The following is a 15,553-nucleotide window of genomic DNA, read 5'->3' on the forward strand; positions in this document are numbered from 1 at the left end:
TGGGTCTTTATTCTCTAATTAAAAAAGAAAAAAAAACTTGACTCCACCCTTGTAATTTCTATGACAAATCCTCTGAACTATAACTTTGCAGATTCACTAAACAAAGCTTTAATGTCCAATGTCTTGTACACAAAGCGTGGTGAAACTGAATAACAAAACTTTATTGGTTTAAAAAACCAATGAACCTAAACAAGGCTTCCAGAGTATTACTACTATTATGTTGTCCATATTTAATATAAAGCTGCGAGAGCATCAAATGAATTGTGGGACCGTCTCCATCTTGCAGCCAACAGGGATGCCTTTCTCTTTACTGTTGACACAAGGCTGTAAAGTCATGTCTACATGGCAAGTTAAGGTCAAGGAAGACAGATAAGTCTGTGTCAAAGAAGACAACAAAGTCTCAAATAAAGAAGCCTTTGTACAAAGACGTTGGGGTTTCTAGCAGAAAGGAGACATTCCTTAGAGTACTGCAGAGTTTACGCAGGAGCCACTAAGGGCTGAATCTGACTCGTGCACTTTTCTGTATTCTAGAGTTTTTGGCACATCGCCATCAACAATTTGATTTCCTGGCATATTAATTTTTTGTTGCAGCCTCCTGGAAAAATCCACCACGAACAGTGCATGAGAGTATACTTTTTGCACAAGGCCTTGCAACTTGTCAACACAAGGCCCATTCAAGGATGTGGCAGGGGGTCTATACAAGTATAAACATGGAAGCATACATGTATCAGTTAACAAGTGATTCTGCATGTCTGTATATGTTTACTTTGCTTTCTAAAATCTCTCAATAAATACAGGGAATTTCTGTGGAGTCGTGGTTACCATCAGGGCCACACCTGGGCAATGAAGCATGTCATTCTTTAATAAAAGTAAAGACATTTTTTATTGACCTCTGCCAAGGAGGTTAAAGTTTCAGACACATTATGTTGTCTTTAAGCCGTCTGATTATGAGGAGAGACATTTCAAAGAGAGAGAATTTAAATTTCTCAGGATGTGGGTTACGGAGTAAAGAAGAAATGACAAGATTGTTTTGAAGCCATTGTAAACTTTGCACACTACAGGCATACATAATGTTGTAAATCCAAAGGCAGACGGAAACATATTTACCTACCAACTAAGTGATGTTTTGAAGTCAAGTCAAGCTGAACATTTCTAGTCAATGTTTCTAGCCACAGCTGTCAGCTTGAAAAGAGGGGCCTTTAACTATGAAGCAATAATACAGACCAGAGCCAATACAAATATTCAAGCTTTCAGTCTTGGAGCAACAACATCCTTTTTAATCAGGATGTGAGGCAGGAAACCCCCCCTCCTAATGTTTCAAACGGGATTCAAAATTTAAATTCTGAATAACTTTATTCATAACTTTTGAAAAAAACAAAAACAATTCAAACTTGCTCTTTTTTATTCTTCATTTAAATAAAACTCACAATTCAAAATAGATCCTTTAGTCCAAAGGGCCTCACAGGAAATGGGGACCAGATTAGCTTCCTCCATTCTTGATGCCTTCTTCCCAAATAGCCATCTCTAATACCAAATAGAGATGGGAATGTGTTGATGAAGCCATTGTTCTTGTCCCTGTAGGCGATTCCTACTAAGTATTGTTTGAAGCTTCACTACTCAGAATAACCTGCAGTCATTAGAGGCGTTGCCCCACCTTGGTAGACTTAAGTTTCTTTGGGAGCCAAAGAAAAGCAGCAAAGACCAGAGATCACAAACAAACACCTTTATAATATTATTAATATTATTATTATTCTCACCTCACTCTCATTTTGCCTGATTAAATCAATACATTTAGTGTTGAATCTCTTCAAACTCTTTAGACCCAGATTTGTCTGATTTTGTTCGTTTTGTGTGTTTTTTTTTAACCCATGCTTCGTGTGTAGGTGCTTGACATCACAGATGTTTACAAAACGAAGCAAGACGATGGAAAAAAAAATCCACCACACTACACAGGTCAGGAAAAGTGTTATAATTTTTTAAGCATCACTTCAGCTTTTTTGTTTTTTAATGAATGGCTGTCTGATATTTCTAAGCTTTCTAATCATATAAACAGACTGAGACTTTAAGTCTGAACGTTTTTGTTCAACCATAGATCACTTCGGTGACAGACTCAGAGCAGCATAACTTTGGATGGCGCAGACAATACCTAATTTATTATCATGGCTGAAATTGAATCCTGATATAAATTTCATTTTCTCCTGAGCCTGGTTCTTCAATGTACTTTTAAACCTAGGATCCTCAAACTGATGGAGAGATGGAGTGGGAACCCCCTCCTATATAAAAAAGACCTCTACTATAGTTTTGTTCAAATAGTAGACCCATTTTCTTTGCAATTCCAGATGAAACAAGTTTTAAGCATGGCTTCGTGGGGATTTAATCAGAATATAAAAAAATAATTCATGTTAAAGAGTATCATAAACTACCTGCCTGTTTAGTATAAGCAAACATTTTTAATGCACATAATACATTCATCTGTGTCAATGCTGAAGCTGAAAACAGAGAAGACCCACCTGCACTGATCCAGGGCCAGTTTAAACAGATCTTTTAATGACTCTTCTAACCAATGGGTATGACGTTTTGTCCAAGCTGTTATCCTTTCCCAGGCTATTAGAGCTGACCTATTGACTTAGACAACAATATAATATATAATATAAAATACACATCCACTTACTGAAAAAAATATTGTGTTATAAAATATATATATTTTTAAATGAGTTGAGCTTCCACGATTAAATACCATGTGGTTGTTTTATTCAGTTTTCATTTCTATTGTTATATTGAATAATGCAAGGACTAAAGATTTACCTATAGGGTATGAAGCAAACTTCTCAAATGTGAGAATTGTTTAAAATAAGGTCATGTTTTGTTCCCAAAAAAGTGTCTGGAACACGCCTCAAAAGCAAAACAGAAACTCATGATGGCAACATCCCCTCCAGTCAGATCAGGTTTAAGAGATAGACATACTTAGACAAGCTCAATTACTCAACTGGAGCTATGGCCTCTTTTTTTTCCCTTAAACTCGACACTGCACCTGAGATGGGAAGATATCAGAGGGCCTTTTTTTCCAACCTGAATTCCTGGGTCTCTTTCCACTGGAGACTCCATACAAAGCCAGTGGATCATGGAAAGCCATAAATGTGGTGGATGACTGTCACCATGCGCAAACAAAGAAGACAGAACAGTTGAATGAGTAACCACATACGCTCACTTGTTCCACGCTGTGTTCTCAGTGGATGTATACACACCGCTGAATGGAGAACAGCGGTTTTATTATAAGTGTGCGGTTAAAACAAGTGTTTTCAATAATTAATATCTATCACATACAGCTGCATTCTGATGGAGGTGCAAACAAAAGGTTGGCTGTATTCTGATTATTTGGAGTAAAAACAAAAAGGTGTCTGCGCTGCTGGGTTCCGTCCTGATGACACACGGCTGGTCCAGGACGTGTCTGCTGAAAGGTACAAATCTGATGTAGCAGTGTAGCCAGATAACCTGCTCCTCACAGAAGTGCTATTGTCCCAGAGTGAAACCAAAATCCTTTCCCTGGCCTGCAGCTCTCTGAAGTCTCTACCACTCAGACATGGTGCACTTTGTCAAAGCTGGAAAGGAGCGTGGTGAGAAATCATCCTGCTGCTCCCACGGCCTGAACCAAGAAACCATATTTCCAACAATGGCTGAGGCAGATGGATGTCTGGGAAGGTCATCAGAGGACCATCAAGCCTCAACAACAGCAGTAGTAGCACCAGAGCCACTCTGGACCTGAAAACGCAGACTGGAGATTCTAGAATTACACAGGATCATAACCTGTATTTCACTACTGACATCAATCCGAGCCCAGTGAGTGGGCTGTAATGAAAATAAAAGGCACAGTTTAGTGAAAGTGATGAAAAAAAGTATACGACTGATGAGGGAAACTGGCTTGTTAGATCCCAACACAAGGCAGAAGGAAAATCACTCACTCAAAATGCTGAAAAAGCACCGTAGGAGTAAACTTTAGTCATGATTCAGCTCTCAGGTTTACCAGTGAGCAAACCCAGTCGACTCCAGAAATGATGCTGGACTTTATCGGCTATACTTTGAATTGTAACTTTAACTTCAGTCTGTCACGAACCTGCATAAAGCATCGAATAAGAGAAAGCATATTGATATAAGCGGGTTACTTTGGGCTGTGTTAGCCTCATATCAGGGATTAAGGATTAAGCCAGCGACAAGACCCTGAGATTACTTTGATCGTTCACATCTCACAGTCTGATTAAATTGTCCAACTACGAGTCAAAAAAACCTTAGAAATATTTTAGTGAGCTGTAAAATTCTGAATGATTACCTGTTTTTGGTGCATCTCAAATCACACAGGAAAACCAGGTGGTTCAGAAACCACTTTGGCATTTTCTCCTGGATAAATCACCACTGTCACTACTGGTGTTTGGCTACAGGGTGAAGCTGTAGGCATTATTTTCCATCACTCCACAGATAATAACAGCTATTAAAAAGGAGGATGCCAGCAGACGGCACGGAGAGCTTCTCTATTATTCAGTGAGTCCTGTCTGACTCCCACAGAGCTGTCACACCTTGGACGGACTGTCGCCGAGCCTCGGACAGAGCGCTTATCAAAATGTGTTTGCTGAAAAGGCTGTATTGTATTGATGATACAAGTTAGAGTCCATGTGTTTAGTTCTAATTTTTTTTTTTTGGTTTTTCTAATTTGAATATTGGGATTTCTCATGCAAATTGTCCCCCAAGGCATTCATTTAGTGCAGAAACCGAGAGGTTCCTGGGCCTGAGCTCATCTGTAACGATCTGGAAGGCAAGAAAAGTTGAGACCAAGCTTTTTTTTTTTTACACAACATCAGGCACCATTGAAACTATTATCAGAAGACAATCACAGAACCATAAACATACGTCCTGACGACAGACAGTATGTGTTCTGCAACTTAAGTCAACATTTTAAGCAAAATCATGACACTGGAAAAAGAGAGAGGATTGGCTGGTGACACCAAAGAAAGGCATCTGGACCCGTCTGTGTGATTCTTCCCTCTAAAGAAAAGGTCTGAGAACTTTCCACTGTACAGTATAACATACTGTTGTGGTGCAAAATAATAAAACAGTTAAAATAATAAGATATTTGCCTGGAGTTCAAAAAAAGGTGACCTAGCCCTGTTTCAGGCTAATATAATAAAACATTTTATTGTAACTTAACTCATGCTTAATGAGAAAAAAGGGAAAGTGTTGTCTCTTTGTACAGAAAAGATTTAAACTTTCTCGACAATAGGTCCACATGGAGGACGGAACATCCACCAAAACGCTCTCTTTTTCGGTCTGTAAACCCACCGTCCTCACATCCATTTCCTCAGTGTCGCTGACAGAATGATTCAGTTTGACATCTTGTTCGAATCATCTTTAACTAGTGTAGACACTGTGTGCTAGAAAAGCAGACCCTACCACAAAGAAACATCTGTCTGAGCCCCTGGCCTAAAGACAGACACAAATTCAACAACTAAACCAGTCCGACCATATGGCAGAGCTCATTCCAGATTTTTGCAGGAAATTTCAAATTGATGCAGTCTGAAAAATTGTACAGTAATTAAACTGGGCTGCACTGTGCATACAATACAGCTGCTCAATTCTAAACCTCTCTGGACTGGATAAAAATCCCAGAATCCTGGTTTTACTGTGGGAGCCTCGCTGCTGCGCGCCGTCTAGTTTGTTTAGAGGCCCAGAAATATTTAGGGACTCTGTCACAAACACTTTGGATTTGTTATGGTCATCTGAAAACCGGTGCTGGCTGTTATTTTCTGCACAACACACCGAGGACGCAACTGCGTGGTGCACGTGTGCTGCTTGAGATGAACACACTGTGCCCGTGAGCAGGAACACTGGTGTAACGAGAAATCGACGCTAATGATTCATGAGAATAGGAAGTACAAAATCATTAGGGAGCAAAGAGATGTGGTCACTTTCCCTGACGACAGGCTGCCTTCATGATGTATGACTCACTTCAGATTAAGGTTGAGTTCAGTTCACTTTTTTCCCACATTTATTCATACTCTCACATTTTAATTAAGTGGAAGGATTTGGGTCCGATCTTTCTTTTTATATAAGTGTAAATTGTACAAAAGGTATAAAAATGAAATCCTGAAAAAAAAACAGCTTTAAATACAGAAAAAAAAAATACCGGAATTTGGATTAAAATATTTCCTCAGTCAGGAAATGTTCTGAGAGCTTAATGATAGCTTACGTGTAAGTAAGGCTTAAAGTCGGCAAAAAAAGAAACAAAATAAAAATACAAGTTTGATGACGAGGCAGAGATTCACAAACATTTAATTCTGTGCTGCACTGATCTCTGAAACCTCTGGAAACTGAGCTACAGAAAACAGACATCAGGCCTAATTTTAAAAGAAAAAGTAAAAGGCCACACAAAAGTATTACTGTATGACAACAGTTCCTGGGTTAAACGTCTTGGGACGTCCCATGATCAGAGACTGTTGCATTTAAAAGCTGTTAAAACAGTACAAATGTTTCAGCCAAAACAATATTTACTTTACACACCGAGAGTCAGACGACCTTCAGAGAAGCCCTGAAACGAGTAAGTTACAGGAACCGCTTGTTTTCATACTTTCCCCAGAACGTTTATGAAACACTGCAGAATCTCTGCTTTACTTCACTGCTGCATGTTCAGCTGAGTGACTGGCCCTGATGGAATTTTAATCTTGTTTCTCATATTGCACCAAAATCTGTACTGATCTTTGACACGGTTGACGCTACACAGATTCAAATTATGTTTGCAAAGTAAACTTTACAGAACTTTCAAACTTCTAAAGATGGAAACGACCTGGATGACTGAAAACATTCACTGAAACCAGGTCAGGATGCTCAGAATACGTCACTGATGCAAACTTATAAGAGAAGGAGTCCAGGTGAACTTCTAAGGTGACTGCACAGCCTAGATTTACTTCTATTTTCGCCTGCAAACACAGCCCAAAGGGAGATCATGAATAATATTTTGAGGAGTTGAAACCACTTCAAGGACAGAGGACATAAAGTCACAGTCAACGTCTTTTCACCATCACCATCATCTCTGTGGTGCATGCAGGCTCACAGTGCACTCACATTAACCGACTAATCGACTAAATTTCGCAACACATTCAACCCATAGCATGTTTGACTAGACTGGAGCCTCTCTGTGGCTTCTGTCAGGTCTCAAATCCGTGAGAAACTTTTCTCCAAGGTTGGATTGAGTTTCTCTGCGGCTTTGGTGAGACGCCCGTGATTTGAGTGAGACGCGCGTTAACAAACAAAACGAACTAACAAAAACAAAAAGGACAAACACAGTGCAGGGAGAAAATGCCGTTTCCCCACTGCAGCCCAGTCATGTATATGTAGTAATAGCTGCCTGACATACCTTTCTTTTCCGCCAGACCGCAGGAGCTGAGGCAGAGCAGAGAGGTGAGAATGATCCACTTCACGCAAAGGCTTTCCATCGTGGTGTTTTCTTTTTACCCCTGAAGCTTCCACAGAGAGAAGGTGTCAGTCCATGTCAACAGGACGCGATATTCCTTCGCTTTGTCTCTACTTAAGGGAAAAAAACAACTGCTTGGATCTGTTGCTTTTCCTTCTCAGGGAAAGTCAAACTTTGACTGCTCCTCCTCCTCCTCACAGTTATCTGCCGCACTTCCAGCTCAGCCTAGGAGACGAATAACTCCGGCTGCTGTGACGTCACGAAGAGGGAGGACAGATGCGTCTCTCCAATAACCCAGGTAGGCTGCGTCCACAGTATGGCCCACACTTGGGTTAAATCTAACTTTATTTATATTATTATTATTATTTATTTTCTTCTCTACTCTGTACTCTTCTTCTATGTCTTCTGCACAGCAGCCAGGTCAAATTAGTTGGTTATTAGTTTAACAAACAACAAAACATGAAGATTAGTAATGAATGAATAAAAAGAAAAAAGAAAAATACTGTATGCATTTATGATATTAATTTATCAGGGTGACAGAAAGGTGGTAGGGTAGGATGTGTTTGAAATGTGTTACCTCTTTAGGTCCGGATCCAACAGTGAGACTAACTTTGTCAGCACCGGAAGTCATGGCCTGGTCCAAATAAAGCGTCTATAACCGGTAATGCTGTGAAAGTCACAAAATGAACCATCTAGGCAAGGGATTCTCAAAGTGTGGTGCATGCGAGCTGCCACTAGGGGATGCGCAAGATGAAATGTGAAGGCGGTTTGGAGTGTGATTTATTTTTTATTTTTTTACAACAAAAACGTGTATATAAACATTTCCTTTTTAAAATTTAAAATGTTTAAAAGTTGACATTTAAATTATTAAACAACTAAGGCTATATATATGTTTGTGTGCGTTATATGTGTGTTCTGGTCATTTGAGCATGATTGAACATGCAGTCTTTATAAGAAAGCTTGTTGCAATTTTTGTGTAATTTTTTTTCTCTCTCAAAAGTCTTAGTAATTGGGGTGCATCAGCCAGGTAGGGATATTGAAGAGGGTGCACAAGCAAAACAGTTTGGGAACCCCTGATCTTTGGGTAACCAGAGAACTGGACTCTGGACTGAGGTACAAGGCTCTACTTTGTCATACAAACTCCAGGTATTACTGCACAGACAGCTGGAGTCATTGTAGGATCAGGATATCTAAGCATGTGGCAATACAAACTAACTGAGCAACATGTCCATTTTTTAATTAACCCAAAGAACCTGCACTGCAAACCTGAAACAAACACCTCACTATGTAACCTACACCTGTAAAAAAGAGGCTGTTTTTAACATTCCACATCCGATGTGAGGGCCAAGAGGGTTGCATTCCAGTCACACTCAGGTCAAAAAGTCTGAAAACAGTAACAGAATCGACCCAACAGGCGCATGAGGATCATCTTTAAAGACAAAACCAACATAAACTCTGAGAATGATCCACCTGCACTGGGCCGCAAAACAGGTTTCAGGAGACAGAAAGCATGGGACTTTTCCAAGGAAAGACATTTTAAAAAGAGAAGGGTGGTAACATTAAACAGTGTAATTATGCCTGCAGAAAAGTGTGTCTGTTATCTAATGGTCTAATCTAGTACCTGGTTCACATTGGAATTTGTCAACAACCTGACGTTTTCTCCATGCTTCATCAGTGTTAGACATTTAAACATTTTAATAAACAAGAGTGTTTTGTTTTGTAAATATAACTGGATTTGCAAGAGATATTTTGACCGAGTTAATTATGTTGAGTATTGGTGTAATGTAATGAATGAAAAAAACAAACAAAACATTTCAATAGGACAGTTTAAGCTGGTGCTGGTGCCACTTAAACGTCAATCTGTGTTGTCTGGTTTTGCTATTAGTGACCTCAGTGTTTGGTCAGTGTTATTTGCTCCTGTGTCTAAGGCGTGAATCATACCCTCACTCGGCCGTGATAGTTTCTCATACAGAACTAATGGTTTGCTTTTTTTCTCTTAAATAGTTTGTTTGGAAGCACCTGCTTTTTAAAAGTTCTAGCTGATTTCAGATCGCTGACGCTCTTGTTTTCAACAGGTTTGGTGTCACGGATGTACGGAGGCAGAGTGGACAAAATGGACATGTCCCACACTGTGATGAAGTGCTGGACTAATCTGAGCTGAAACTACAGTAATTGGATGCTAAGATGTGTTTGTTGTCCGTGGATCAGACTGTGTGGGGTCTGCAGAGATAGAAATCATTTTTCTCACTGGTGTTTATTTCATTACTACAGCTTAATGGCTGGGGGAATCATAATTGGTTGGACTGTTGGAGGAAGGAATTATTGTATTGGGTGAAATTATGACCATTTTTTTCAATAAGAATGACCTAATGTGGGGCTAAGGTTTCACATGGAGCAGCCACAAAGTGAACATAACGCTGTGGAAGTGATGTAACTGCCTGTTTAACTGCTCCACCACTTAGATACACAGTCATGAGGAGAAGATGATGTTCCTCATGAAGAAACTAACATTTTAAACGTCAAAGTCTCATGGAGTGAATCAAGATGAATGTTTTGATGAATGTGCCAATCATATTCTCCATATGCCCTGCCTGCTCCTCTAGCTACGATGTGCCAATCATAGCCAATCATATGCCCTGCCTGCTCCTCTAGCTACATGTCTCTACTTATGTAAAGCTCAAGTTTGTTGTTCTTTTCAAAGATGGAGTCATAAAGAAAACAAAAACACAATACAATTATTTTAATCCATGACCATAAATAGCTCTAGCATGTGACTGACTTATCAGCCTGGTATCTCAGTAATGAAGGGATGGGTTCATCTATTGTCTGTGTTCAGAGTGTTATTTTACTATTCTAATTTGTTAAGTATGTCAAGCATGTCAGTGCTGCTATGCTATGCTATGATACACTCTCTCTGCTACTTCCAGGTGAAACCTGGACAGGCAGCAAGTCCACTGATGGGAAATGATTAATACTGTACAGCGTATACTGAACACGCAGTAGAAGAAATCTGCTTAAAGCTGCTCAAAGCCAGTCTAAGACATGGTGTTGTGTCACTTCAACTCACTTAGTGTTGCTTTTGAGTGAATGGTCAGTGCTAAGTGTTTTGAAACCAGAGTTTACTCCATACAAAACCACAATGAAGGGTCACTGATTAGGCAAAAATATGTGCAGCAACTGAACCGGCAGCAACGGTCCAGTGTCTGAGTTACAAAATGTTTCACAACATAAACAGATCCCAGAAAATGGCTCTCCTCAACTGTCCGGAGACATTTAGTTTCTGCAAACCACAGTCTTCTGTCAGCTGAGCGCAGACTCAATGATCGGACTGCTGGGATTTTAAAAGGACGGGAGGGCAAAGCAGCAGAGGAGGAGACCTAAGTGTGTGAGAAAGCAAGAGGACTCATTACTGTCAGGCTACTGACAGGCAATGCAAACATACGTCCCACCCATTCTCACATTTTTCATTACCTAAGCACTGGTATTAGTTTGGATCAGAATAGCTGTATTTACAGGTAAATGCACTGAATGCAGGTGAGTTCAAGTCAAACAATATAAAAAAACAAACAAAAACGAAGCCTCTGATAATATTTAATTAACTGGTGTTTGCACAGGGAGTCTAACCAGGTGATTCAATGATGCATAAAGGTCATGTGACTGGGAGGTGAGGGGAGATTAATGTCTGAAGCCTGATCTGCATGACAGGGCCCAGATGGAGCAAGCAACACCACACACTGAGGCAACGGCCGCCACAAACCCGCTCTGACATTACTGCTACATTCTCATCATCAACAGCATATGGACGAACCCTAACCCTTTATTATACGACAGAAACAATACGTTTGTTTCTTATTTATCATTTATCTATGATGGATGGATGGATGGACAACACGTTAGAGAAGGAGATTAACATATGACGTGAAATCATTCTTCATGCACTGACACCAGGACATACATCTGCTGCTTAGCACCAAAACATAAATCACACTTGACTTGTATGGGAGAAAAATAAGACCAAACTGACATAAATGAGGACAGACATTTAAACTACAGTGCTGTAGATAATCCATTGATAACCAAAATTCAATGCATTAATTTACTTGAATGCATTTGAACAATCCAGTTTATATCCAACCAAACTTAACACACATCTTTTGATTCCAGCTAATAGAATTTTGGCAAATTAAAAATACATTTACTAATGACAATAATAGATATGCTATCTGTGACCGTTGTCTTCCCCCATGTCAACATAATTACAGCTTTTGCTTCAGTTCTCCCTTGAACCTTATTTAGAACACTGTGATTCCTACAAAACAGACGTTCTCAGCAAACACAGGGAATGCAATAATAATAACACATCACTGCAATTTCCCAACTAAGAATAATAAAATGTATAATAAATCATCATTAATCCTCATATTTGAACATATATGTCTGTCTAATAATTTTACTTGTTCACACTGAGCAGTAAGAAGATGACCAGGGTTGATATAAATCCTTAACTCAACTTAACCCTAATTTCCAAATAATCTAAAGCTTGTTGTTTTGAACCACTAAAAGAAAACCCCAACTATTTAGAACAAAGGCTACCAATTACTTTAATTACGTGTAATTAAAAAGCCAGTGAGATTGCGTTGAGTTTCACCATCCTGAAGCCCCGGAGGTGAATTTCCTCAAGGTGTTTTTTTTTATGCAATGATTAAAGCCTTTTAATTTTAATTTTTAATTTTAATTATTTTTTTTAAAACTTCACACACCTGCATGAATCCATTTCTCGTGCTGAGGAGTGATTAATGGTGTGGAAGTGTCTCACTCCCATCAGGCCCTCTGGTCCTTGGCTCCAATCCATGCTCTCTTGTTGGAACATGTGGTTACCATGGAAGCTCGGAGAGTTACACAGTAAACACCTCAAAGTAAATAAATGAACCAGGCCTAATAGGTATCCCTTTCTCAACTCTTGGCAAAACCAGTCACATCCTGTTTCAAAATATGAAACACCTTGTTCCCGCTTATGAGTAATGGTTATGATTGCGTGAAAACTCAGGTCCCAGGTCTGCTCAGGTTTCGAAACCATAGGATGTCATGACTTGACGTCAGAGATAAGGCCCGAGGCCCGGACCTGGCCCGCTATTAGAGCTCATCTATATCTGGAGGTGTTGTAGCTGAAAAGGTGATCCTTGGTCAACATACAGTATACATTAGCACAAAATGCAAATTTTGCCCCCATTTGTCTCCTTTAATGAAAACAGTTTGACACCTTGGCTTCAGTATGTTTTGGAATCATTCATGTATATATTAATGGTCATCTGGTAGAGTGAAGGTCGAGGTTGAAGAATGTGAGCCAGAATAAAACCACATGACTGCTGAGTGAAAGCGTCAACAGAACAGTAAAAACAAAGATAAGTACAGAACACCACATGCACACACCCACGCCCTCTGTAATAATGGCTTTCAGTGATGAAATATGATTTTGTGTCTTATGTCACTGATAATAAAACAACAACGCTTTTGTTATTTAAACCATTACTTTATCTAAAACGTTATACTTTCCATGCTAATAGGGGGCGCTGTATAATCACGCACAGGGCGGGGTAAACGCTGGACAGTAAGAATAGGAAGGACAAAAAAAAAAAAAAAGGATCAAACCAGTCTTTTTGCTGTGAGGCTAAAGCACTGACCACTGACAAATGCACTTGTATGAAAACATGTTCCCATTTTAATTGTTGCACTAGTTAATTCAGGTTAATAGACACAAGTAAATAAAGTAGGAATCAATTTAATATTCTTCTGTCAGTCTGTCAGTTTTTATTCCTTTATTATAATCTTAGTGATTATTCAAAGCCGTCTCACCTTTTTGTGCATGGGGAGGGATTTCTTTTAAGGACTCGTCATCGATGCTGTTGTTACCGTCTGTCAGATGACAGTCGCGTTTGCTAATGTTTGCAGACACTCCCTAATTCATCAGGGGATTGATGTTACTGCACAGTAAAGGTGTCGTAATTCTGTGATTGCAGTGCACTGAAGTTGTTTTATGCAAGGACGAATTTCTTCATTCTCAAAGGTGGTTTTTGTTTTTTGTCCTGCATAAAAGAAGAGCTAACTTATCCTGCAAAAGTGGCAATTTCTTGAGCAAGTCTGTAGAAGATGGAGATTGGTTGAAATTAGATTAAAATGCAGATGTCCCTACGGGAGGCCAGACCGCCTTCAAAAGATTGTTAGATTCTGTTGCAATTCTTTGAGGTAGAAACATTTGATATGTTTGGGGTTTTATTTCAGAGCAAGAACCCCACAGGGTTTTATGTGTGGGAGCATTTTGGATGGCACAGTTCCAGTCCTTCACACTGTGAGCAAAAACAAAATGCACACAGAGATGGACGCTGTCCCTGGGATGGGTTCGATTTCTCTTCGATTTTTGATCGATTCTACAGCTGCAGCCTGAGCACAAACTCACGGGACACGTGTCAATAAAACCTTCTTGTCATACAGAGCCCTGATCTATTTTGTTTATGTCGTACTTTTCTTCAGAGTAATCCGAACAGTTACATGTATCAATGAAACACCGTCATCTAGTGGCTGCTTTGCTTTAAGCAGGTTGTTAAAATACATGAATGCAATTCTTTTACAGATTTCTCGAGAATCTTTGACATTTGCAAGCAAGAAAACACACAAATTACATTATATAATTAACTTTGATCTCACAAATAAGCATTAAATATTACACTATATGATTAACTTTGATCTCACAAATAAGCATTAGTACATTAATTTTTGTTTTGCCAAAATAAATCCAAAATTTTCAATTTCAAGTGTTAAAGCTGCATTAAAGTATATTATGTTTATATTAGATTAGTGGTTTATTTACAAAAACGTATCATATTTGTCCTATATTCTATGAATTAGATTACAAAAACGTATAATATTTGTCCTATATTCTATGAATTAGAACGTGGTCATCTCAACTAGGGCATGACTTATTTGGACCATGGTGCCACATTGATATTTTATACACGTTACTGGGCCCCTGCATCAACAGATGCATCAATATGTTGCAAAATGGTGTTCTTGATTTAATTTATCCTAAGATGATAACATTGAAATCGGAGTCAAACCCTTGCAAATGCATTCATACTTGGCCAATAAAGCTGCTTCAGATCGTGTCAGATTGTGTGGCTGTACACCTGATCTGCAGCAACACAGTTAGAGCATCTGTGCTGAAAAACTCAAACATACAGGCAGTTCAGTTCTGGAGAATCATATTTCATCTCTCGTGCACGGACCGTGCACGGCAGCTCTCAGGACTCGGCCAAGCAGCGAAACACTTAGAGGAAAATCAAAGCGCAGGCGTGGAGTCGGGAGGAGCGTTTCCTGCGCAGACTGGTTACTGTACATGGCCACTGTTGCTGCTGCTGCTGCTGCTGCCGCTGCTAGAGACAGGGAGCCTAGAGACAGGGAGCCCAGGATGGAGACAAGGATGGAGAAGCTGGCGCCTCTGACATACCGCCTCATCTCTGCTTGACATCGGAATACTTCGACGCCAACATCGGGATTATATCAACACACACACACACACACACACACGGACACCGGGCCCTCGGTTTTATTTGCATCCATCCAAATCTGCCTTTGACAGCTCGCCTGATGGTTTCCATTTGACACAGGAGCCAAGGCAGACGGGCGGGTTCTTCTGACAACAAAAAGCAACTCTGGACATAAACGGGTCATTATGACCTTAGCATCCTGCAGTCAAAGAAAACCATCGGATTGCTTTTACGCGGCAGCATTCTGCTTGCATTTTCTGCTTTGGATTCCAGGCGCCGTGTGCGGAGAGGAGCATCAGCACTTCAGCGTTGAGGTAAAAATAAATGGCCTCCTCCTCGGCATCAGCATCAGCATCAGCATCATGAATGGCCGAGCTGTCTCATCCACATCATCTGCATGAGCTTGATCTCACACACACGCATATTGCATATATGTCAGCGGTCCTAATCTCTATAAAGCAGGAGGCACTATAAGCCTATACATGCTCAGCTCACATAAAGCAGTAATCAGCAGAAAAGGAAATAACGCGCATCCTTGTTTGTAGGCGCAGTCAAG

General features: G+C 39.9%; 2 protein-coding genes and 1 long non-coding RNA gene across 3 annotated transcripts in view; 2 read left to right on the plus strand and 1 right to left on the minus strand.

The window, feature by feature from the left end:
* The window catches only part of egfra (epidermal growth factor receptor a (erythroblastic leukemia viral (v-erb-b) oncogene homolog, avian)), a 33,595-nt gene extending 25,945 nt beyond the window's left edge, over positions 1-7,650 (minus strand). The window contains exon 1 of the mRNA XM_008334403.3: positions 7,400-7,650. Within this exon, the coding sequence (XP_008332625.1) occupies positions 7,400-7,478 (79 nt within the window). The 5' untranslated portion in view covers positions 7,479-7,650. The remainder of the gene's footprint in view (positions 1-7,399) is intronic.
* Positions 67-10,057, plus strand: LOC112488708 (uncharacterized). The gene is made up of 3 exons (XR_003053073.1): positions 67-7,443; positions 7,657-7,754; positions 9,532-10,057. It is a non-coding gene; the product is annotated as an uncharacterized LOC112488708 (long non-coding RNA).
* A 4,847-nt stretch (positions 10,058-14,904) lies between these two features.
* The window catches only part of mmp16b (matrix metallopeptidase 16b (membrane-inserted)), a 15,764-nt gene continuing 15,115 nt past the window's right edge, over positions 14,905-15,553 (plus strand). Inside the window, 1 exon segment of the mRNA XM_008334404.2 lies at positions 14,905-15,311. Coding sequence (XP_008332626.1) covers positions 15,183-15,311 — 129 coding nt within the window. The 5' untranslated portion in view covers positions 14,905-15,182.

Source organism: Cynoglossus semilaevis, chromosome 20 (genome assembly GCF_000523025.1).
Source record: "Cynoglossus semilaevis isolate Cse_v1.0 chromosome 20, Cse_v1.0, whole genome shotgun sequence".
In the NCBI taxonomy this organism is placed as follows: Eukaryota; Metazoa; Chordata; class Actinopteri; order Pleuronectiformes; family Cynoglossidae; genus Cynoglossus; species Cynoglossus semilaevis.